Genomic DNA, 22677 nt, shown 5'->3' with positions numbered 1-22677 from the left:
CTTCCACGCGTGCGAGCTTAAAGGTCCCGATGCGGCGCTTGCGTCAAGACCATTCGGTCCGGACCGCTCTCATCTCGCTCTGCTCATCTCCGGGATGATTCGCACGCTCGCACTGCCGGAGCACCGCAGCGGCGCCGTGCGTGCATGCGTGCATGTGTGCGTGCGTGCGACCTCCCACACCACCTTGCGCTTGAGAAGAGCATGCAGCGCCCAGGGCACCAGGCACACCACGTAGAGCGACGCCGTGTGCTGGTTGCTGAGGCTCAGGCCGCACACGAACGCTCCGGCCTTGGCGAACTGCGGAGACAACGACAGGCGAGGACACTGAAAGCGACGCGTTTCTTCCCCCGACGGCGCGAGCTCAGTCGGTGTCGTCGTCCTTCGGATTCCGCTCGCGTACCTGGGAAGGCCTCGCCGAGTCTCGCGAATCTTTTTTGTTTTGTTTCAGGAGGGTCCTGCCAAGTTTTCGCAGCAGCAGGCGAAGCTGCTGCCGTGCATGATCCCAAGTGAGTAATTCGCAGGTAGTTTTTGAGAGATTTGTTTGGCCAATACCAGTTACACGGTGTGTGTGTGAGAGTTTTAGCTCTGGGAGGAAATCGGAGAACCTGGAGGAAACCTGTGCAGGACAGGGGGAGAGAACATACAAACTACACACAGGAGACCCGAGTCAGGAATTGAACCGATGTTCTTCTCGCTGTGCAGCAACGGGAGTTGCCTCGACGGCACCCAGCTGGCCTTCGGAGGAAAAAAAAAATCAGCTGACATCTGCAGGTGAAGGTCAAGAGGTCGTCACTGCCAAAGCTGTCGCTGCCACCGCTCTCTTTTGAGACTTCCTGCAGCTGCTGGGGCGAATGACCCCTGACCTCCAAACATCACCGCTCAGCCTCGTGATCGTCGGCATTGTCTGCCTCGAGGTCTTCCCTGAGGTCACGGACCTCTGGGCGTCACTCCGATGCCCGTCTGGGTCACCTGCCCTCCTCCTCAACCCTGCGAGCCACGCGGCCCGCCCATCGCGACCTCCTCGTCCTGACGACGTGCCAAACGCTCTGCCTGCCACCTTCTGTTCGCCGATGACAAGTCGCTGGCCCTGTCCCTTCCTTGAAATCCCGAGCGTCCGGATTGCTCCCGACAGAAGCCACGAGGAGCGTCTCTCGCCAAAAAGACATCAATGCAAAGTGGCTTCACGATACAAACTGAAACACGCGTGCGTTGCGCGTGCGTTGCGCGTGCGTTGCGCGTACACTGCATAGACGCATACAGACGTTCCCCCGTATAGCCTTGGAGACTATTGGGTAAAGTTCTGTTAGCGAGCTCCTGTTTAGGCCAGTGTGGCGTGCAATGGCACCGTCTGTCCAGAACCACACCCGGCCGCCTTTGTCTCCCCAGTACTGATGTGTACACGCCGCACCAAGCACTCATTTAAGGCCGAGTCAACCTATGGGTCGCCGAAACCACTCGCCACCAAAGTTATCCGTGGCCAGGCATACAAGGTTAGTAGCACTGTGCGCTAATCACTGCGCCAGCACTCCTCACTTACAGACAAACATCCCCTGTAGAGCCTTCAACAGGCCGGCACGGATAACGAGGAGGGGGTGCCGTGGCCAATACCACGCGCGGGGATTCGGATGTTTTTTTCGCTCACGACGCCAGATGCTGATTTAAGGTTGAGTTAACCTACGGGAGGCCCAGAACCGGTTCAGATCATCACCACCCACTTGCAGGCACACGCGCGCGCACACACACCCACGTAGTACAGACACCGCAGACCAGGAATAATCACATCTGCGCGCAATTTTAAGTCAAGAATAGGTATTACACCTTCACGGAGACTCGCGCTCCGTTTGAAGTCATCGAGCGCCACTCTCGCCGCTGACCTGCAAGGAAATCTGCGCTTAGGCGGCCGAGCTTAAAAGCGCGCGAGGAGCCGCGATTCAAAGGCAACACTCGGGGTGGCCGAATCCCCGCGCATTTCACAACGCGCGCTGCAGAACTATCGCAAGCCCACACGGCCGTTCGACAGCGAGCGGCGCGTTGTGTGCGACACTGGGCTGGGATGACGAGGCAACGTTGATGCGATATGTCGCCCGAGAGAGGGGAGACAGAGACGGATAGCGGACGAGCGAGACGTTGGCACGCGCACGCACGCACACACACGCACGCACGCGCACACACACACGCACACACACGCACGCACACACACACGCACGTACACGCACACACACGCACACACACGCAGTTTTATTTTGCAACGTACGATCCCCCAGTGGCAGCACAGTTGTTCTAGGATTAGCACGGGAAAATTTGGGTTTAAGTTTGCCCGACATTGTATTGAGCGGTGGTGCAGTGGTTAGCTCACCGAGCAATGAACCCGCCCACCTCAGGTTCTATTTTCGGCTACAGCCAACACCGGTGGTGAGTCGAGATCTGAAGTGGGCCTGCACGCACCCTCCCCCGTCAGCCCTCATCGACCCGGTGCTGAGGTGTGCTCAAACAACCCCTGACAGGGCGTGGCGAGGCCCTCATCCAGCAGTGGATTGAACAAGGGCTGAGTATTGTCAACAAAAAAAAAAATTCTCTCTGACAAAAACAATTTAAATAATTTCGTGTAAAAGCTGAATGTCAGAAATGTTCAGCGGTGCCTGCAAGTGTACCTGTAAGATCATACTACAAGGGTAAACAACGCTCGCCACGGAGATGGAGCGATGAATTCAGCTTGTGCGCAGGCACTAGAGGAAGCATTACATCGCAGGACCGTGAGAGATGGCGACGGACTGGGGAGGCTTGCGTCCAGCAGTGGAGAGATCATGGCCAATAATGATGATGAAATGCAAAAGCACTCAGAGGTCAGCCATCAAGATCATGACCACTAACGAAATGGGGCGGGGGGTGATGAAGCCATGAAGATCAGGCCGTGAAGGTCAGGCTGAGAAGGTCAGGCGGAGAAGGTCAGGTTGTGAAGGTCAGGCTGTGTAGGTCAGACCACGAAGGTCAGGCTGTGAAGGTCAGGCTGAGAAGGTCAGGCTGTGAAGGTCAGGTTGTGAAGGTCAGGCCGTGAAGGTCAGGCTGTGAAGGTCAGGCTGTGAAGGTCAGGCCGTGAAGGTCAGGTTGTGAAGGTCAGGCTGTGAAGGTCAGGCTGAGAAGGTCATGTTGTGAAGGTCAGGCTGTGAAGGTCAGGCTGAGAAGGTCAGGTTGTGAAGGTCAGGCTGCGAAGGTCAGGCTGCGAAGGTCAGGTTGTGAAGGTCAGGCTGTGAAGGTCAGGCCGTGAAGGTCAGGCCGTGAAGGTCAGGCTGTGAAGGTCAGGCTGTGTAGGTCAGGCTGAGAAGGTCATGTTGTGAAGGTCAGGTTGTGAAGGTCAGGCCGTGAAGGTCAGGCTGTGAAGGTCAGGCTGTGAAGGTCAGGCCGTGAAGGTCAGGTTGTGAAGGTCAGGCCGTGAAGGTCAGGCTGAGAAGGTCATGTTGTGAAGGTCAGGCTGTGAAGGTCAGGCTGAGAAGGTCAGGTTGTGAAGGTCAGGCTGCGAAGGTCAGGCTGAGAAGGTCAGGTTGTGAAGGTCAGGCTGTGAAGGTCAGGCCGTGAAGGTCAGGCTGTGAAGGTCAGGCTGTGAAGGTCAGGCTGAGAAGGTCATGTTGTGAAGGTCAGGTTGTGAAGGTCAGGCTGAGAAGGTCAGGTTGTGAAGGTCAGGCTGCGAAGGTCAGGCTGAGAAGGTCAGGTTGTGAAGGTCAGGCTGTGAAGGTCAGGCTGTGAAGGTCAGGCTGTGAAGGTCAGGTTGTGAAGGTCAGGCTGTGTAGGTCAGACCGCGAAGGTCAGGCTGTGAAGGTCAGGCTGTGAAGGTCAGGCTGAGGTCAGGCTGTGAAGATCAGCACGTGAAGGTCAGGCCGTGAAGGTCAGACTGTGAAGGTCAGGCTGTGAAGGTCAGGCTGAGGTCAGGCTGAGGTTAGGCTGTGAAGGTCAGGCTGAGAAGGTCAGGCTGTGAAGGTCAGGCTGTGAAGGTCAGGATGAGAAGATCAGGCTGAGAAGGTCAGGCTGTGAAGGTCAGGTGTCCACAAGGCTCCAGCTGTGAGATCCAGCGGGAGGGAGGAAGCCGTGGGGCATTGTGGGGGCTTCATCAACTTGCACCTCTGAGTTTGCTTAATCATTAATCACCAGCATTATCTGCGACGACCCGTTTGACCTTGACATGTGTACGATTATGGAAGCAGCAGCAACAACATGTGTGCGAGTGGGGATCGGCGGTGCAGTCATTCGTGCGATCAGCTAGAATCCTGCCCACTTGAGGTTCAATCCCCTGCCGGGGTTAACGTCAATGGGACGGCACGTCTGCCCTTTGAGGCCACGTGAAGTGTTGCCGGGTCGCTGACAGAAGGTCACGGGACAGAGAACGGGACAGAGCACGGGTGCCGCGGGTTGACTGACCGAGACGCCCGGCAAGATGTACCAGTTGTGGCAACTCGCGCGCGCGCACACACACACACACAGAGGCACGCGCGTGAGACACAGCCGGTACTCACCTTGCACCGCGATGGCGCATCTGGCGCCGCACCGAAACAGGCCGCCAGCAGGACGAGCAGCGCCACCAGGAGGTTGTTGAGGCTGAATACCTCCGCGGCGACCGCCCAGTGCCAGGTGAGGCGCGAGAAGGCGAAGAGGCCCGCGGCGAGAACGCCGGCCGGCACGGAGCCGGAGGCCCTGCACGCCCGCACGCCGGCGCGCGCCCCGCGCAACGTTCAGACGTGGACCGGAGAGACGTCGGGTCGGCGTTTCCCCCGCGGGGAGTAGCGAATGTTTAATGGAATCATCGCGCGCGCTCCGCTCGTCTTTGACTGGTTCAGATAATTACCCTCAAGTGGGTGGGGGGGGTCGGGGGGTGGGGGCGTTAACTTTACGGATCCGATGTCACCGAGATCCCTTCACTAGCGGGACGCCGTCAACTTCCACGGCGTGGCAGCGGCACCTCATGAAACCCTCAACCACGAAGCGAGCCATCGTGTTGTGGCTGCTGCCGCCGCCGCCGCCGCTGTGAAAGCTGCGATTGGCGGTGCCAGGTCTGTAGCCTCCGACCACCGGCGAACGCGATTGGGGTGGGGGAAAATAAAAGTCACTTGACAGCGATGTCGCTCGTAAAGCTCGGATCGCGTTATTTAAACAGCGAGCGACGTTAAGCGCGATCTTGCCGGCCGCCGTCAACGCACAGGTACACGGGGCTTACGCCCGGAGCGCATTCAAGGCGGCCGAGCGGACTTGTCGCTAAATTCGTAAACACAACGAGCGGCGCAGCTGTATTGCAAGCCGGCCCTCCATATGCTTCCCGATCGGCGGCGAGAAAAAAAAAAAAAGGTTAAGCAGGAGGTTAATGGTAATCTACGAAAGCGGCACTACAAACCGTTAGCTACGTTTCACAAGTTTAGCGAGCGGCAACAATAACTTTGCAAATCCCGCCATTGAAATGGTAATGCATCTCGCGGCGGAGAGCTAATCCCCGCCGCCGCAGAACGCCCGACGGGATGAGCCGACCCCTGACCCGGGCTTGTCAGCTCCTCTGTGTGACGGGCGCGTCAGAGGGTGGCGGCCCCTACGCCCGCCCCCCCGCTCTCCTCCCCGTCGCATCGGCCCCGACGGCGGAGCGACGTCCGCGGATTAGCGCCCCGTTTTAATCTCCCGCGCCCGGATTAGAAGCTCATCGCGCACGCCGCGCCGTATCGGAGGGGTGGCAGGCGCCTGCCCCAGCTGTGCCCACCCATTCTCCCGTCGCCGGGACTCCCTTCGCACAAACAGCCGCGCGCCCGGGGGGCTGGGCACGACGGGACGCGGAGGGAGGAGGAGGGGGGGGGAGGCTCCGCAATTCATTAAAGTTATACCCGGCCTTCACCACGGCAAGCCCAAGGAGGGCTTGACACACTTTAAATTGCACATTCTTATTATACTCCAAACTTTTTATTCACCCGTCACTCATAATCGGCTCCCGCCGCCGTAAGCTGCGTGCCAATCATTAGGGGTATTGAGATTTCTCATTTCAAACTTGGGAGAACCATATCCACATTAATTCTGACTTATGCACAACTTCGGTTTTACATTATTTCATGAGGCTGCTTAAACGGCTGGACTATTCGACGCAGGGCAGCATGTACCTGCGGGCGTACAGGCTGAGCAACGGCGTCGTCACTACAAGGGAATTAAAAGACGCGTCCGGGTCGGCACGCGCCCCCCCCCCCCCCCCCCATCGACAGCCATGTCAAAAATTAATCGCGGGATTTATTTTTTTACGCAATTTTGTTTTAATGAATCAATCGCCGAGCCCACCCCCAACATCAACAATGATCGGCAATATTTTTGCACGGAACAGATGACGATTTGTCCTTTATTTATTTATTACAGCATTTATTTATTCATGACAGTAGTTAACCGGCAAAATCCCTCGAGATAAAACCGTCTCAACTGCAACGGGTGTCCAAGGGTGTCGATTGATACTCGTTGGTGGAGTGACGGCACAACGGTTAGCGCATTGCACTAAGAACTCGGAGACCTGAGTTCGATTGCCAGTCACGGCTGGCGATTGATAACTGCACCGGCCCTGCACGGCCCTCCCCCACGACCCACAAGGACAACACAATGTCGTTTATACACTCTAGGAAGACTCGGCGATTCTCAAGGCTGGTCGTGAGGGTCCTGCTAAGACTCACAGTAGGGTGCGATGGTTTTGTGTTTTTCCATTTTGCGTGTATAACTTTAAAAATTTGGTGAAGTATGGTCAAACGACCCGCATAACCGAAGCGGCGCAAACTACAACGTCGCCGTCACCCGAGGCCCCCTGGCACGCCAGGAAGGCCGTGTGAAGGGTGCCACGGGCAGCCAGCTGCGTCACCTGACACACGCGTCACAGGCGTCACCTGACGCACGTGCCACGGGAGGCACCTGCGGCCCTGCTCACGGCGTCCTCTGCTCACCGGGTCAGATGCCCTCTCACCACATTCATTACACCCTGCAAACACTTTGGCTTTGAACGCTGAATTCCCATTACGATCAAACATCACAACAACAAGAATAATAATTACTGGGGAGAGTTCTGCTTCTGGATGTTTGGCCGTTTCCCCATCGAGTATTTTTTTTTACCGAATTGACAAAGGCTCCCGGCATACGGAGCGAAACGTCGGACGTGGCACGGAACGGCACAACCTGAAACGTGCCAGAGGACCGCGCGTAAGCAGCGGCAGCAGCAGCACCGCCAACGCCGCCTGCGTAGTTGGTGACCCCACGCGACGCGTGGGGTCACCGCGGTAAACCGGCGTGAGGACGAGCGGTACCGGTGGACGGCGGCGTGGAGGAGCGCGGCGGCGCCGGCGGCGCAGGCGGCGGTGAGGAGGTTGACGCGGAAGGCGGGCGAGCCGGACGAGGTGAGCGACATCGCGAGCTTCGCGAGCAGCGTGAAGAGCGGGTAGCCTGGAGGGTGAGCCACCTGGCAGATCGACACAAAGACAAAGACCCCCCACCATGTAGTTTTAACAGACTGTTGGGGCAAGTGCTGTTTGTGAGCACCTATGAAGGCCGGCACCACGCCCGACTGCCTTTGTCTCCCTAGTGGTGATGTTTACACACCGCACCAGGTACTCATTTGAGGCTGAATCGACCTAGGGGAGGCCCAGGACACACACACACGCGCACACGCGCGCGCGCATGCACACATGACCGCTCGGATGCAGCGATGAACTGCAATGCAGTTTGGTTTGGATCAAGTGACATCCACAGCGGGCCAAGATGCGCTCGCTCACATTGACATGCGATCTAAATCCAGATTGTATACATCTGATGGCGTCTTAAGGCGCCATGTATAACAATGTTTCTTCACAATGTTTACTCATTTAAAACATGTTATTCCGATCTGCCGTGGCATACAATGCAGACACTTGGTCACGAATGTGTGTAAAGAAGCGTGGAGGGACGCACGCTTGGAATTACACTAAGAGACCGGAAGAGAAACACGCGAACTATGGAACACACGCGGGTTAATGACTCCATTCAAACGGTTAACGAGAGTAGGTGAGGCATGGGCGGGACGTGCCGTGGCTCAAAGGGACGGTGGCAGACGGTCGAGACTCGCGACGGAGTGGCAGCCAAATGTGGGATCACGGCGAGGAGAGAAACAGCCGCGGAGATGAAGCGAAGAGGGCAGCTCCCAGGCAGGAGCAAGGTGGACCTTGGCATCACAAGGTCACGAGGGGCAGCGGTGACGTAGCGGGAGGCATTCGTGAAAAAACGGCGAGCGGAGTTTAACTCTAGATTTGAAGCTTTCGTGACTGCAAGGATTCATACTCTTAGGTTTTTTCGGTAAAGTCACGTAGGAAAAAATAAATAAAAATATAATAGAAATAATAATAGAAAATATTAAAATCACGACGTTTCGGAGGCAACATAAGTCTCCGTCATCAGGTGGGACCGTCACAGCTGAATTTACTGTATTACTTAATATTACTTAATACAGTAAATTCAGCTGTGACGGTCCCTCCTGATGACGGAGACTTGTGTTGCCTCCGAAACGTCGTGATTTATTATTTTATTTCTATTATTATTTCTATTATATTTTTATTTATTTTTACCTACGTGACTTTACCGAAAAAACCGGCGAGCGAAGTTTAACTCTGCGCTTCGCTGCACTTTCCGAACGCGCTGCGTATTTTCGCGGCAATTCAACCGTCGCTCTCCGACGCGGTCCCGGGTCGTGCAGCGCGTTGTCCCGGATGACGCCCGACGTTTCGCCCCACAGGGAACACCAAGAGGCTCCGCTAACGTGGAGGAAAACGTCGGACGTCGGTTGCGTCGCCCAGGCGGGCACAGACGCGAGAACGAGCGCGGCGGGGGCGCCAGCGGCGATCACTCACCCCGAGCTCGTGCGCCGCTGTGATCAGCTCACCTGCGAAGGCACGGAGAGCACGGCGGTTAGAAGAAGAAGAAAAAAAACACAACCCAGGGAGCCGCAGTGGAATTGTACAGAGTTGGTATAAAATTCCAAATGAAAATGCGGAATACCCACTGGGCAAGATTATAGGGTCGTGTTTTGCTTAATAAAGTACTGTAATGAGCTTTTATATGGCTTTAAGAAATAATAACGCACACATTTGGCAGAGCGGTTAGGAATTACTGTATTTTTTTTTAATACCCCGTATAATCTGCCACACAACCAAAACACGCACTTCGCCTATGGTTGGCGCTGTTGCTCACGACGCAACAATTTGGCAATTAATTTTTTTTTTCGTTATTACACGACAAAAATTCAACTGCGCAGGTTGCCACGGCAGCAGCGTGGCCACGACAGCAACGGAATTCCGTCGTTGTTGTAGGGGTCGCTCGACCAGTGCCCATGACTCAATGGTCGGTGACCTGTGGCTCCAGAGCCGCATGCGGTGGCTCTTTAAGGACCGCTTCGTGACACGTGACTTATTAAGGACCGCCACCGTCTCGTATTCACCATGGCTCTTGAAATATTAAATTTTTTTAACCGAATTCGTAAAAAAATGTCTCTTCTCGTTATTTTGGTAGCTGACCCCAGCCATAGCTCAAGCGATGCCTGGGTCCTTTAGAGCAGCAGAGCCACGTGACCCAACACGAGAATGCCAAGCCAATGACACTACAGCTCGAAGTTGCAACATCATCGCCATCATCACAAGCCGTGGTCGATCCACCGCTGGAAGTACGGTCCCCCCCCCCCCCAAGCCGCCGCGCCATAATAATCTACCGAGAGCAAGTGCACACAAACTCCTTTCATCGCCCCGTCTCCTTGGTGGACATGCTGTCCTCTCAAACCAAGTGCTGTTAGCGAGGAGCATCTAATGAAGGCCGGAACGGCACACGAGGGGGTCGGTGGCCAGCTCCACGCCCGGCCGCCCCTGGCTCCCCAGTGGCGATGTTTACACACCACACCAGGTACTTATTTGAGGCCGAGTCGACCTAGGCCCAAGACCAGTTCAAATATACGCCACTGTTGTTGGTCGCGAGCGGGGAGCGAACCGGTGCAGGTAGGTCCGAAGCGCGGTGCGCTCACCACTACGCCGCGGCTCCTCGTTATCATCGTCTGTGTCACGAGCGCGCCCCTGTCAGCAGCAGCAGCAGCCACATCGTCACACACACCACCACAATGGGGCGGCCTCTCTCCCTCTCTCTCTCTCACGCTCGAACACGGACGACGCGCCAGCTTGGCCAGCAGGTGGCGCCGCGCAGGCGACGTCGCCACTTTTTTAATTTCTCCATCGGCACGAAAATGTCGTCAGGTTGACCGGCCACAAACCTAGCCACTTTCTGAGCGAGGCCATGATGCAGAGCTGTGTGTGTGTGTCCAGGTGTGTGTGTCCAGGTGTGTGTGTGTAGGGGGCACAGGTGGTGCATCAGCCAGTCATCTCGGTCATCTCGGTCAGTCGACCCGTGGCACCTGCTGGGTCTGCCCCGTGACCTCCTGCCAGCGGGCGTTCGCCACTTCACGTGGCCTCAAGGTGCACATGGCCTGGCACAAGCGTCGTGGTGACGTCACCGCCACTTAGTGGCGAATGGCGGTTGTTGTTGTGTGTCCAGGTGTGTGTGTGTCCATAGTGGGGAGCGGTAGTGTAGCGGTTCGCGCGCTGCGCTACGAACCTGGAAACCCGGGTTCGACTCCCGCTCGCGGTCAACACCAGTGACGATTATCTGAACTAGTCCTGGGCCTCCCCTAGGTCGACTCAACCTCAAATGAGTACCTAGTGCGATGTGTAAACATCGCCACTAGGGAGACAAAGGCGGCCGGGCGTGGTGTTGGCCACCCACCCCCTCGTGTGCCATGCCGGCATTTATAGGTGCTCGCTCACAGCACTTGCCCCTACAGTCTGTTAAGGCTATACGGGGGATCTTTGTCTTTGTGTCAGGATCCTGGATTGGTGTGTTCTGTGCAGATACATTCTCATTTTGTGATAATTTCACTGTATAACAAAACAAAAATTTGTTCCTGGGTAGTAAGTATTATTTCCTAATTGCTTATGCCTTAAAAGTACAAAAAATGGCTATTATTCCCCACAAACTTTGCTTTAGTGACCAGGACAGTGATATTTTGAAATGTACCTATTTAAAATGAGAAAACGGGCGAATTTGTGTCTCTTCATTCACATAAAGTCAGAAAAAAACATATTAATCAAAATTTCCATGTATTTATACTAAAGTAACACAAAAATGAGTACAAAAGATTTAGACACCAAGGCGCACTACCACATGCGGGACTGGCCACAGTGGACCGAGTTCTCTGTGGGGAGCAGCAACGTCAAGTGGGAGCCACTGGTGGACCCCCAGAAGGTGCTGATGCCAACACTGCACGTAAAATTGGGCCTCATGAAACAATTTGTCAGAGCTGTAGATAAGGAGTCGGCAGCCTTCAAGTACCTTCAAGACTTCTTCCCTAAGCTGTCTGAGGCAAAGGTCAAAGTCGGTGTCTTCGTCGGACCACAGATAAAGAAAATTCTGGAGTGCAATTAATTCCCCAAGAAGCTCACTAGTAAGGAGAAAGTGGCTTGGGACAGCTTTGTCACAGTGGTTCGTGGCTTCCTGGGCAATCACAAGGTCGAAAACTACGTGGAGCTGGTTGAGACTGGTGAAAAACAATGGCACAATGGGCTGTAGGATGTCCCTCAAAGTCCATATCCTTGATGCTCATCAAGGACATGGGAGCGTACACGGAGGAGCAAGGCGAGCGCTTCCACCAGGATATACTGGACTTTGAACGCTGCTACCAAGGACAGTATAACGAGAACATGATGGGAGACTACATTTGGGGGCTGATTCGTGAAAGTAATTTACAGCATAATCTTAAATCTCGAAAAATTACTCACTTCTAAATCTTTTGTAGTCATTTTTTTATTACTTTAGTATAAATACATGTTCATTTCGATTCATATGTTGTTTATTCTGACTTTATGTGAATGAAAAGACACAAATTCGCCCGTTTTCTCATTGAAAATAGGTAAATTTCGAAATACCACTGTCCTGGTCACAAAAGCAATGTTTGTGGGGAATAATAGCCATTTTCTATACTCTTTAAGCATAAGCAATTACGAACTAACACTTACTACCCAGAAACACAAAATTACGTTACGTAGTGTTTCCACCGCTTGAGTTCCATCTCGAATCGAGAACCGGTAGTGCAATGGATGACTTGAGTCATCGTCTGAAATCTGCTGTGAAAGTCACCAAGTACCAGAGTCTCCACCGGGCAATGAAGGGTGCAGGGTTCGCCAATAGACTCCCAGGACCAGGACTCCAACGAGCAGGGAGCCAGTCCAGCCCGAGCCGAGAGACCCGCTCCCATCCACGCGGCTCCCCTTGGGTCGACGGTACGAGGAGAGGGCCCTGGTGGGGGTCCCTGGCCCATCCTCACCACCGGAAACGTCAACTCCACTCCTCCTCTTCATCCTCACGCACCCTTCTTCACCTGCTGGGCTGGGCGACGATGATGATGATGATGATTTTATTTCGATTTAAAGCTTTCGTGACTGCAGGGATTCATCTTCTTGATTCTTTTCGGTAAAGTCACGTAGAACGGAAATAATAATAATAAAAACATAATTAAATACAATTCTCACGACGTTTCCTTTGTCAAGGCGCCCTTCCTACCCTAACCCAGCTTAAATATACGCTGCCAAGCTTGGTGGTGGTGTTCATTCAGACGCTATCTTTCCGACAGACCTGTTCTTCACCTGAGGACGGCTGCTTGTGTTGTGGCCGAAACGTCGTGAGAGTTGTATTTTATTATGTTTTATTTGTATTATTTTATTATTTCCCTTCTACGTGACTTTACCGAAAGAACCCAGAAGATGATGATGCGATGAGATGAATGGCACTAGTGGTGGACGATGGCTGATAGATGAGTTGATGGGATGGTCGATGATGTGATGGTGGGATGGTTGCTCATGGGATGTACCTAAGGACAGCACAAAACACACACGAACAGTTCAGTTACCACTTTAGAACATTCCAGCTTCTGTGGATGGAAATGATGAGATGGGTGATGTGGTCGATGATGATGATGATTATTATTGAACGGACGAAATGAGGGGAAGGATGGCGAGATGATGATGGAATGGATGAGATGAAATGTAATTGATGAGCTCATGGGATAGATGATGACGATGATGATTGAATTAAAGAAACGATTATATCGGCGAGACCGATCGCAGACCAGTGAATTGGCACTAGAGGATGATGATGAGATAGATGATGATGATTATAATGGCGAGATGATGGGTTAGAATAGCAAGATGATGATGAGTTAATTTTGTAGATAGTGATAACAAAATGGACGAGATGATGAGATAGATGATTATAACGGCGAGTTGATGGGTTAGAATCGATAAATGATGATTATAACGGCGAGTTTATGATCGGTTAGAATCGCTAAGTGATGAAAATGATGATTATAACGGCTAGATGATGGGTAGAATCGATAGATGATTATAACAGCGGGATGATGGGTTAGAATCGATAGACGATGATGATTATAACAGCGATATGATGATGGGTTAGAATCGATAGATTATGATTATAACAGCGAGATGAAGACGAGTTAGAATCGATAGATGATGATTATAACGGCGAGATGATGATGGGTGAGAATAGATAGATGATGATGATTATAACAGCGAGATGATGGGTGAGAATCGATAGATGATGATTATAACAGCGAGATTATGATGGGTTAGAATCGATAGATGATGATGATTATAACAGCGAGATGATGATGGTGATGATGGGTTATAATCGATAGATGATGGTTATAACGGCTAGATGATGATGGGTTAGAATCGATAGATGATTATAACAGCGAGATGATGATGGGTTAGAATCGATAGATGATGATTATAACGGCTAGATGATGATGGGTTAGAATCGCTAATTGATTATGATAACAGCGAGATGATTATGGGTTAGAATCGATAGATGACCATGATTATAACGGCGAGATGACGAAGATGATGAGAACAGAGCGTATACAGACCGCCGCGAGTGGTGGGATGACGATGGTACCGCATGACGAGGAGGAAGAGGAGGAGGCGATGAGGGTGATGATGATGATGATGGAGAGACGGGAACCGATGCGGGGGCAGGCATCTACCGCGCGTCCATTCATCCCTCGTGACCCGGCAGCGATCCACGCGGTGCCCTTCCTGCTAGCATCACCCACGACGCAAAGGTCCCCCAGGTAGCCTGCACAGGCTGCTTGGGGCAAGTGCTCTTAGCGAGCGCCGATGAACGCTGGCACGAGCGGCTAAGGGTGGTTATGGTGCGGTCAGAACCACGCCCGCACGCTTTTGTATCCCCGGTGCGTCGCTCATAGCGAGGGGGAGCGGGACCCAGGACCGGCTCACATGTTAGCCGTGGCCGGGGATGGAACTCAAGGTCCGTTTCGTTGGTCGTGTATTGAGTCGGGCTCAACACGAACACGTGTTAAGGAGACACGGAGACACAAACGCAGCACGTGCTCGCAGCTCGCAGCTGTTCACAATGAGCCGACGACGCTGGGAGCCCCAGGTTCAAATCCGGGGTTGTGACCCCCCCGTGATTGAACTGGGACTGCGCGTGTGGCACAGGGACACACACACACAGGGACACACACACAGACACACACACACGCAGATACACTAACACAGACATACACACAGAGAGACACACGCAGAGACACACGCAGGGACACACACACAGAGACACAGACACACACACGCAGATACACTAACACAGACATACACACAGAGAGACACACAGAGACACACACACGCAGAGACACACACGCAGAGAGACAGACAGAGACACAGATACACAGACACACAGGGACACACACACGCAGATACACTAACACAGACATACACACAGAGAGACACACAGAGACACACACACACGCAGAGACACACACACGCAGAGAGACAGAGACACAGATACACACACAGAGACACACACACAGGGACACACACACACACGCAGATACACTAACACAGACATACACACAGAAACACACACACGCAGAGACACACAGAGAGACACAGACACACACACAGAGACACGCAGAGAGACACACAGACACACGCAGAGACACCCACGCACAGGGACACAGACATATACACAGAGACACGCACAGAGAGACAGACACACACACGCAGAGACACTAACACAGACATACACACAGAGAGACACACAGAGACACACACACGCAGATACACACACAGAGACAGACGGAGAGACACAGACAACAACCGCCATTCGCCACTAAGTGGCGGGGACGTCACCACGACGCTTGTGCCAGGCCATGTGCACCTTGAGGCCACGTGAAGTGTCGAACGCCCGCTGGCAGGAGGTCACGGGGCACACCTAGCAGGTGCCACGGGTCGACTGACTGAGATGACCGAGATGACTGGCTGATGCACCACCTGTGCCCCCTACTGTGCCAACTTGCTGTGCTTTAGCCACCTGGCGCTCCGCTCGTTGTTGTGAGCGTCGCTCCTCCGCCCTCCGTTGTTGTTGGAGGGCGATTGCCTCCAACTGCCCAGTAGCGTACTTCACGAGCCTTCTCCACAGAGGCCGATCTTGACACCGCTGGTACCGGTCATCAGAGAGACACTAACAGTGACACACAAGAGAGACACACACACAGACACGAACACAGACACCCGCTCTTGTGCCCGTGTGTGTGCAGGACACGTGGTGGCACAGCGCCACCTGCTGGCGAGCTTGGTTATGGCTGCGCTGGACTGTGTTGTGTGTTTAGTTGTGTGTGCGTGGTGTGTGTGTTTGGTGTGTGTTGTGTGCGTGGTGTGTGTGTTTGGTGTGTGTTGTGTGCGTGGTGTGTGTGTTTGGTGTGTGTTGTGTGCGTGGTGTGTGTGTTTGGTGTGTGTTGTGTGCGTGGTGTGTGTGTTTGGTGTGTGTTGTGTGCGTGGTGTGTGTGTTTGGTGTGTGTTGTGTGCGTGGTGTGCGGTGTGTGTGTTGTGTGTGTGTGTTGCGTGTTGAGTTGTTTGTGTGTTGTGTTGAGTTGTGTGTGTGTTGTGTATGTGTGTTGTGTGTGTGTGCGTTATGTGTGTAGTGTGTGTGTAGTGTGTGTGTTGTGTGTGTGTTGTGTATTGAGTTGTGTGTGTTGTGTGTGCTGTGTGTGTGCTGTGTGTATGTTGTGTTATGTCTGTTGTATGTGTGTGTTGTATGTGTGTGTTGTATGTGTGTGTTGTGTGTGTGTTGTGTGTGTATGTGTGTTATGTGTGTTGTGTGTGTTGTGTATTGTGTGTGTATGTGTGTGTTGTGTGTGTGTGCGTTGTGTGTAGTGTGTGTGTGTGCGTTATGTGTGTAGTGTGTGTGTTGTGTGTGAGTTGTGTGTATGTTGTGTATTGAGTTGTGTGTGTTGTGTGTGCTGTGTGTGTGCTGTGTGTGTGTTGTGTTATGTCTGTTGTATGTGTGTGTTGTATGTGTGTGTTGTATGTGTGTGTGTTGTGTGTGTATGTGTGTTGTGTATGTGTGTTGTGTGTGTTGTGTATTGTGTGTGTGTGTGTTGTGTGTGTGTGCGTTGTGTGTAGTGTGTGTGTGCGTTATGTGTGTAGTGTGTGTGTTGTGTGTGAGTTGTGTGTGTGTTGTGTATTGAGTTGTGTGTGTGTTGTGTGTGCTGTGTGTGTTGTGTGTGTGTGTATGTGTGTTGTGTTATGTGTGTGTGTAGTGTGTTGTGTGTGTATGTTGTGTGTGTGTTGTGTATGTGTGTATGTATGTGTGTGTATGTGTGTGTTGTGTGTGTGTGTTGTGTATGTGTGTATGTATGTGTGTGTATGTGTGTTGTGTATGTGTGTATGTATGTGTGTGTATGTGTGTGTGTGTTGTGTATGTGTGTATGTATGTGTGTGTATGTGTGTGTGTGTTGTGTATGTGTGTATGTGTGCTGTGTGTGAGTTGTGTGCGCGCGTTCGATCCGCGGCACCGCGTCGTGATTGTGAGACGCGTGCCGCTGTCATCACAGATCTTGTCACCAACAGGGACGCGAGTAACCATTGCGGGGCAAGGGGCCGTCCATAAATGACGTCACGCACCAAGGGGGGGGGGTCAAGTTTTGACAGTTTTTTTGCGCACCCACTAAATGGGTGGCCCCTGACCGCTACACTACCGCACACACATTCACAAACACACACATTCACACATTCACACACACACAGTCACCAACACACACACATTCACAAACACACACACAGTCACAAACACATTCACAAACACACACACATTCACAAACACACACACAGTCACAAACACACACACAGTCACAAACACACACACAGTCACAAACACACACACAGTCACAAACACATTCACAAACACACACACAGTCACAAACACACACACAGTCACAAACACACACAGTCACAAACACACACACAGTCGCAAACACACACACAGTCACAAACACATTCACAAACACACACACAGTCACAAACACACACACAGTCACAAACACACACACAGTCACAAACACACACAGTCACAAACACACACACAGTCGCAAACACACACACAGTCACAAACACATTCACAAACACACACACAGTCACAAACACACACACAGTCACAAAAACACACACAGTCACAAACACACACACAGTCACAAGCACACACACAGTCACAAACACACACACAGTCACAAACACACACAGTCACAAACACACACACAGTCACAAACACACACACAGTCACAAACACACACACAGTCACAAGCACACACACAGTCACAAACACACACACAGTCACAAACACACACACAGTCACAAACACATTCACACACACACAGTGACACTCACATACACAGTCACAAACACACACACACAGTCACAAACACACACACACAGTCACGTACACACACAGTCACACACAGTCACATACACACACAGTCACACACACACACAGTCACAAACACACACACACAGTCACACACACACAGTCACACACACACACAGTCACGTACACGACCGTGCCGCGTTCTCCAGTTCTACTTTACATCACAGGAGCGACGCTTGCGTCCAATCATCCAGAGGATGAGGTTCGTGTTTCACCCCGTGCCCGTTAATTGCATCAGAGGGGCGATTGAACTCCATTTAGATTTTATATTTCGATTTAATGCTTTCGTGACTGCAGGGATTCATCTTCTTGGTTCTTTTGGTAAAGTCACGTAGAAGCTTATTCAATGCTAAATTCTTCTGTTTGATATGTAAACTCCTTTGTCAAGGCGCTCTTCTCCTCCCACCCAGCTTAAAATACGCTGCCAAGCTTAGCAGTGTTCATTGGAGCGCTGTCTTTCAGACAGCTCTGTCTTCACCTGAGGGCGGCTGCTTGTGTTGTGGCCGAAACGTCGTGTGAATTTTATTTTATTATGTTTTATTTTTTATTAGTTTATTATTTCCCTTCTACGTGACTTTACCGAAAGAACCAAGAAGATACATTTTAAATGTCACCGGCTATATCGGAGGTGGCCAGGAGATGGCAGTACACCAATGGATTCTTAAATCTATCTGTGCGGAGGCGAGGGTGTTCCCGGACAGGTCAAAGGCTTCACGTGAATAGGATCCCGACTAAAACATGCGGTAGATTCTCTGTTGAAGCTGGCCACTCCGAGGGTTGTTAGGGTTATCGTAACCCTAACCAAAGCAGCCTTGTCCCAATGACCATTCGGCAGGTGCCATCTCCAGTAAACGTTTTCCTAAAATTACACTTTAGGTATGAAATTAAGGAGACAGTGGCTAGCCAGCCTACCTCCCCGACCCCTCTGTGTGCTCTGAAGAAGGGCGTTTGCCCGAAACGTTGCCTTTTGCGTACAGTATTCTTTAAGGCCACGGCGTTATTATTGGCGAATGTGTTGAGTTGATGTTGTCTGTGTTTGTGCACCATCTCTGCCAACGCATCATCACCACCACCAGAGAATCTGTTGACTATTGAAGGTCCGTACAATGCTGGCACTCATCATGACCGAGCTGCATTCCGTTTAGCCGCGTCTGAGATCTCACGAGATCGGTGCGCGTCGAGGTGGGAGGCAGATGTGCTGATGGAACTTTGTGTCAATCACAGTCCGATCACAACCACGCACCGAAGAGCCACCCCTGGTCGGACATTTCAGAAGCGATTTGTTTTAGTTCGTCTAACAAGTAAAAAATATTTATTCGAACAATTGTCGCCCCTGTATCTGCCGCTGCGTGCCAGTACAGGATGCTCTGCGCACTTGAAGGCAGAGCAGACGAGGGGGGAGGTGGGGGGGGGGGGGCACGGGGGTGGGGGGGGGGCTGTGGAGATGGGGGGGGGCACGGTGGGTGGGGGGGGCTGTGGAGGTGGGGGGCACGGTGGGTGGGGGCTGTGGAGGTGGGGGGGGGCACGGGGGGGTGGGGGGGGCTGTGAAGGTGGGGGGGGCACGGGGTGTGAGTGGAGAGGGCTGTGGAGGTGGGGGGGGCTGTGAAGATGGGGTGGGGGGCACGGGGGGGTGGGGGGGGGCTGTGAAGGTGGGGGGGGGTGGGGGGGGCTGTGGAGGTGGGGGGGGTGGGGGGGGCTGTGGAGGTGGGGGGGGGGGCACGGGGGGGTGGGGGGGGGGGGCTGTGGAGATGGGGGGCACCGGGGGTGGGTGGTGGGGGCTGTGGAATTGGGGGGGTGGCACGGGTGGGTGGAGGGGGGCTGTGGAATTGGGGGGGGGCACGGTGGGTGGGGGGGCTGTGGAGGTGGGGGGGGACGGGGGGTAGGTGGGGGGCACGGGGGGGGGGGTGGGGGTGGCTGTGGAGGTGGGTTGGGGGGGGGGTGTACGCATCGTGAGCCGTCCACGAGCCTGGACCGGCCAGGAATGTTGGGGACGCCGCGTGCCCCGAGCCTCCAAACATCTCCGGCCCCGCGGGCGCCGCGGCTGCGGCCTCACCGCGAGGCCCGTGGGGGCCGCGCTGGGAGACGCGCTGCTGCTGCTTCTGCTGCTGCTGTTGCCCCTCGCCGCAGTGGGCAGCAAGCGGGCGTGATGAAGAGGCGCGGCGCGGACTACGCTCCCCCACCTGTGAGTAGCACTGCTGCCACCGCTCGCTCGCCTGTCACCGACAAGGTCACTCTGCCACCACTATTCTTGTTGATTTTCTATTCACGGTTTGCCAGATGTCGCACGCAATTTGGGAGCAAAAAAAAAATGTTAACCTTAGCTGCTGTCCCAAACTTTTGGAACCGCCCAGTTTCGTCTCTCGGCATCTCCATGCTGCGATCTATGTCCTCATTTAAACTGGCTCTCTTAGAATCACGAAAGTTGAAGTGTGAATTTTTTTCGGTAATTGTGGAATGCGTTGATGTTGTCTATCGATCGAGTCGCCCTTGGAAAAAAGCTTCGAAGCTCGATTGGCTTTACTCGGAAAATAAAGTTGGGATTTTCATTTATTGTCGTAATAATCCTCATCAGCCATGATAAATATACCAGCTGGATGAAAGCCTGCCCGTGCCATGTTGGTCATGAGTGTTGTTTGACTTCACTTCACGCTGGTTCGTGTGGATTGAAATGAGGGCCAAGACCGGTTCAGACATCACTTGTCAATGATGTTAGCTGTCAACGGGATTCGAACTCAGGTCACCGGGTTCGTAACAGATTTCACTCACCGCAGTGCCATCGCTCCACCTGTGTTAAGTCTTTTCATTTGTCCGAGCCAACTGGCGGCACACTGAATGTATCTTTTATCATTTACATTGTGCAACATTTTCAATTTCTCACGTGGTGACACCGTTGTTTTTGTTCTGATTTCTCTTTGCCTCATTGCTGTACTTTATTCTATTAGTTTTTGACCCGGGTCACCACTCTTGCTAATTCGACTCCTCTATCCTGGTTTCTGGAGTTCTGACCTGGTTCAACAAATAAACTTGAATCTTGAAATCTTCGTGCTAATATTCAGGACTTGTTTTTGATGTTCCCTAAAGCAGGACGATGGTGATGAGGAGGAATCTGAGGGTCCACTGGTAAGCTCCAAACAAATATTCCCCCGTGCAGCCTTCACAGATTATTGGGGCAAGTGCTGTTAGTGAGCACCTATGAAGGCCGACATGGCACACGAAGGGGTGGGTGGCCAGCACCATGCCTGGCCGCCTTCATGTCCCAAGTTTCGATGTTTATACACTGCATCAGGTAATAATTTGAGGCTCATTCGACTGAGGGGAGGTCCAGGTCCAGTTCAGATAAACTGGGGTTGCCAGGTTTGTAGAGCACTACCGCGTCCACTCTGGTAAGCACACATACACGAGACAGAACATTTACATATGTCAAAGTATGTGTGTATATATATGTGCGTGTCATTCCGTGTGTTTGTGTTGTGTGTGAGTCCATTAACACCGTGGCCTCGCTCGCGAAAGAGATGTTCCATCTCGAGAGATTATCCAGGTGGAATATTTTAACTGATAAATACATTGTCCAGACGCTTGTGTTGCGCCCGAAACGTCGTGATTTATTTTATTTTATACCTACGTGACTTTACCGAAAAAACCAAAGAGAATGGATTCCTGCAGTCACGAAAACTTCAAATCTACATTGTGCACGTGCCAGAAGGGCATTTTTCAATATGCTTCATTCACTCTTGCTGTGATCTCCTCTCCACACTTCAATCTTCACGCTAAATTGTCACCGCTGCGCCCCAATACTGTAATATTGTGATACAATAAGATTGTTTTAATTACCAATGAGGGGTTCTATCACGGTGCAACGGTTAGCACAGTCCCATGCCATCTGCCGGTGTGGCAGCTAAAACAATGGCCCCGTTGTCTTTCTTTACTCCCCTGCCATCGCCTCTATCCTCACAGCGGTGTACACCAGTCAGTCTAGCAGCAGACCGCGTGTGGTGGGGATAAAATGTGGGCACCCCCGCCTAGTTCAAGATGTCTGGCCAGGGTGGAAGAGTAGGCCAAAACCACCCTGTAGAGTTCCCTCGAATGGAGGCCCTCCTGGCAGCAGTGGCTTTGAGCAAGAAATTGCAGGGCTGCGCTTGATGTCTAATGACCACTTGAGAGAAGGCGAACGGGAGACACGCCAAAGCAATGTTCGGCGTTAACCGAGCCAGCGCTGCGGTTGAGCCTCGTCGGGATAGAGACGTTGAGCGGACGTTGTCTCTTACAGCGGCTGCCCTTTGCTGGGAGGATAAAGACCGGCATCAGACCTGGCATGCGGATCCTGGTGACTGCCATCGTTTCCAAGCGTCCCAAGAGGTACTCGGTCAACATGAAAACTAAAGTCCGTGTCAACGTAACAACTCCATTGTGAATGTCGAGACGCATTGAGATGCCGCAGCCACCTCGTGTCCTCACGGTGTGCCGTACTGACGTCACGCGCAACGAACGAGTCATTAGCACCGCTCCTGGCCCTGCTTGGCCCCGAGTCCGATTCAGGCATCTTGTGAGACCAGAGCATCACGGTTTGGTTCCGACTCAGCTTGGTATTTAAAAAAAAACAATGTAAAACCACCCATACCGCGAGGGTCGCGCACTGGCTCGGCTCGGATGTGGCAGTGGAAAAGCAGTATTTGCGAGTCCGGTGGTGGTTGTGTGTGTGTGTGTGTTTTCCCCCTTTTCTCGTGCGCCGTCTTCTCCCCCGACAGCTTTGCCATCGAGCTGGCGTGCGGCTCGGAGGAGGGCGCCGACGTGGCGCTGAGGCTCGAGGTGCAGTTCCCCGGCCGCACCATCGCG

At 52.8% G+C, this 22677-nt stretch overlaps 1 protein-coding gene across 11 annotated transcripts in view; it reads right to left on the bottom strand.

Moving 5' to 3' along the window:
• Window positions 1–14255, bottom strand: part of TMEM260 (transmembrane protein 260) — a 31241-nt gene extending 16986 nt beyond the window's left edge. For 7 of the 11 annotated variants that reach the window (XM_078864510.1, XM_078864512.1, XM_078864509.1 and 4 more), the window contains exons 1-6: window positions 14023–14255; window positions 12197–12433; window positions 8868–8899; window positions 7296–7447; window positions 4506–4683; window positions 184–297 (exon numbers count right to left, since the gene is read on the bottom strand). In XM_078864510.1, coding sequence (XP_078720636.1) covers window positions 184–297; window positions 4506–4683; window positions 7296–7447; window positions 8868–8899; window positions 12197–12433; window positions 14023–14125 — 816 coding nt within the window. In that variant the 5' untranslated portion in view covers window positions 14126–14255. Of the gene's footprint in view, window positions 1–183; window positions 298–4505; window positions 4684–7295; window positions 7448–8867; window positions 8900–12196; window positions 12920–13993 lie in introns of all 11 variants that reach the window. The other 4 variants (XM_078864516.1, XM_078864515.1, XM_078864517.1 and 1 more) reach the window with 4 other exon arrangements.
• Between the last annotated feature and the right edge of the window lie 8422 nt (window positions 14256–22677).

This window comes from Lampetra fluviatilis, chromosome 18 (assembly GCF_964198595.1).
Source record: "Lampetra fluviatilis chromosome 18, kcLamFluv1.1, whole genome shotgun sequence".
NCBI lineage: Eukaryota > Metazoa > Chordata > Hyperoartia > Petromyzontiformes > Petromyzontidae > Lampetra > Lampetra fluviatilis.
Note: the sequence above shows the minus strand (reverse complement) of the source record. Positions and strands in the feature narration are given on the sequence as shown.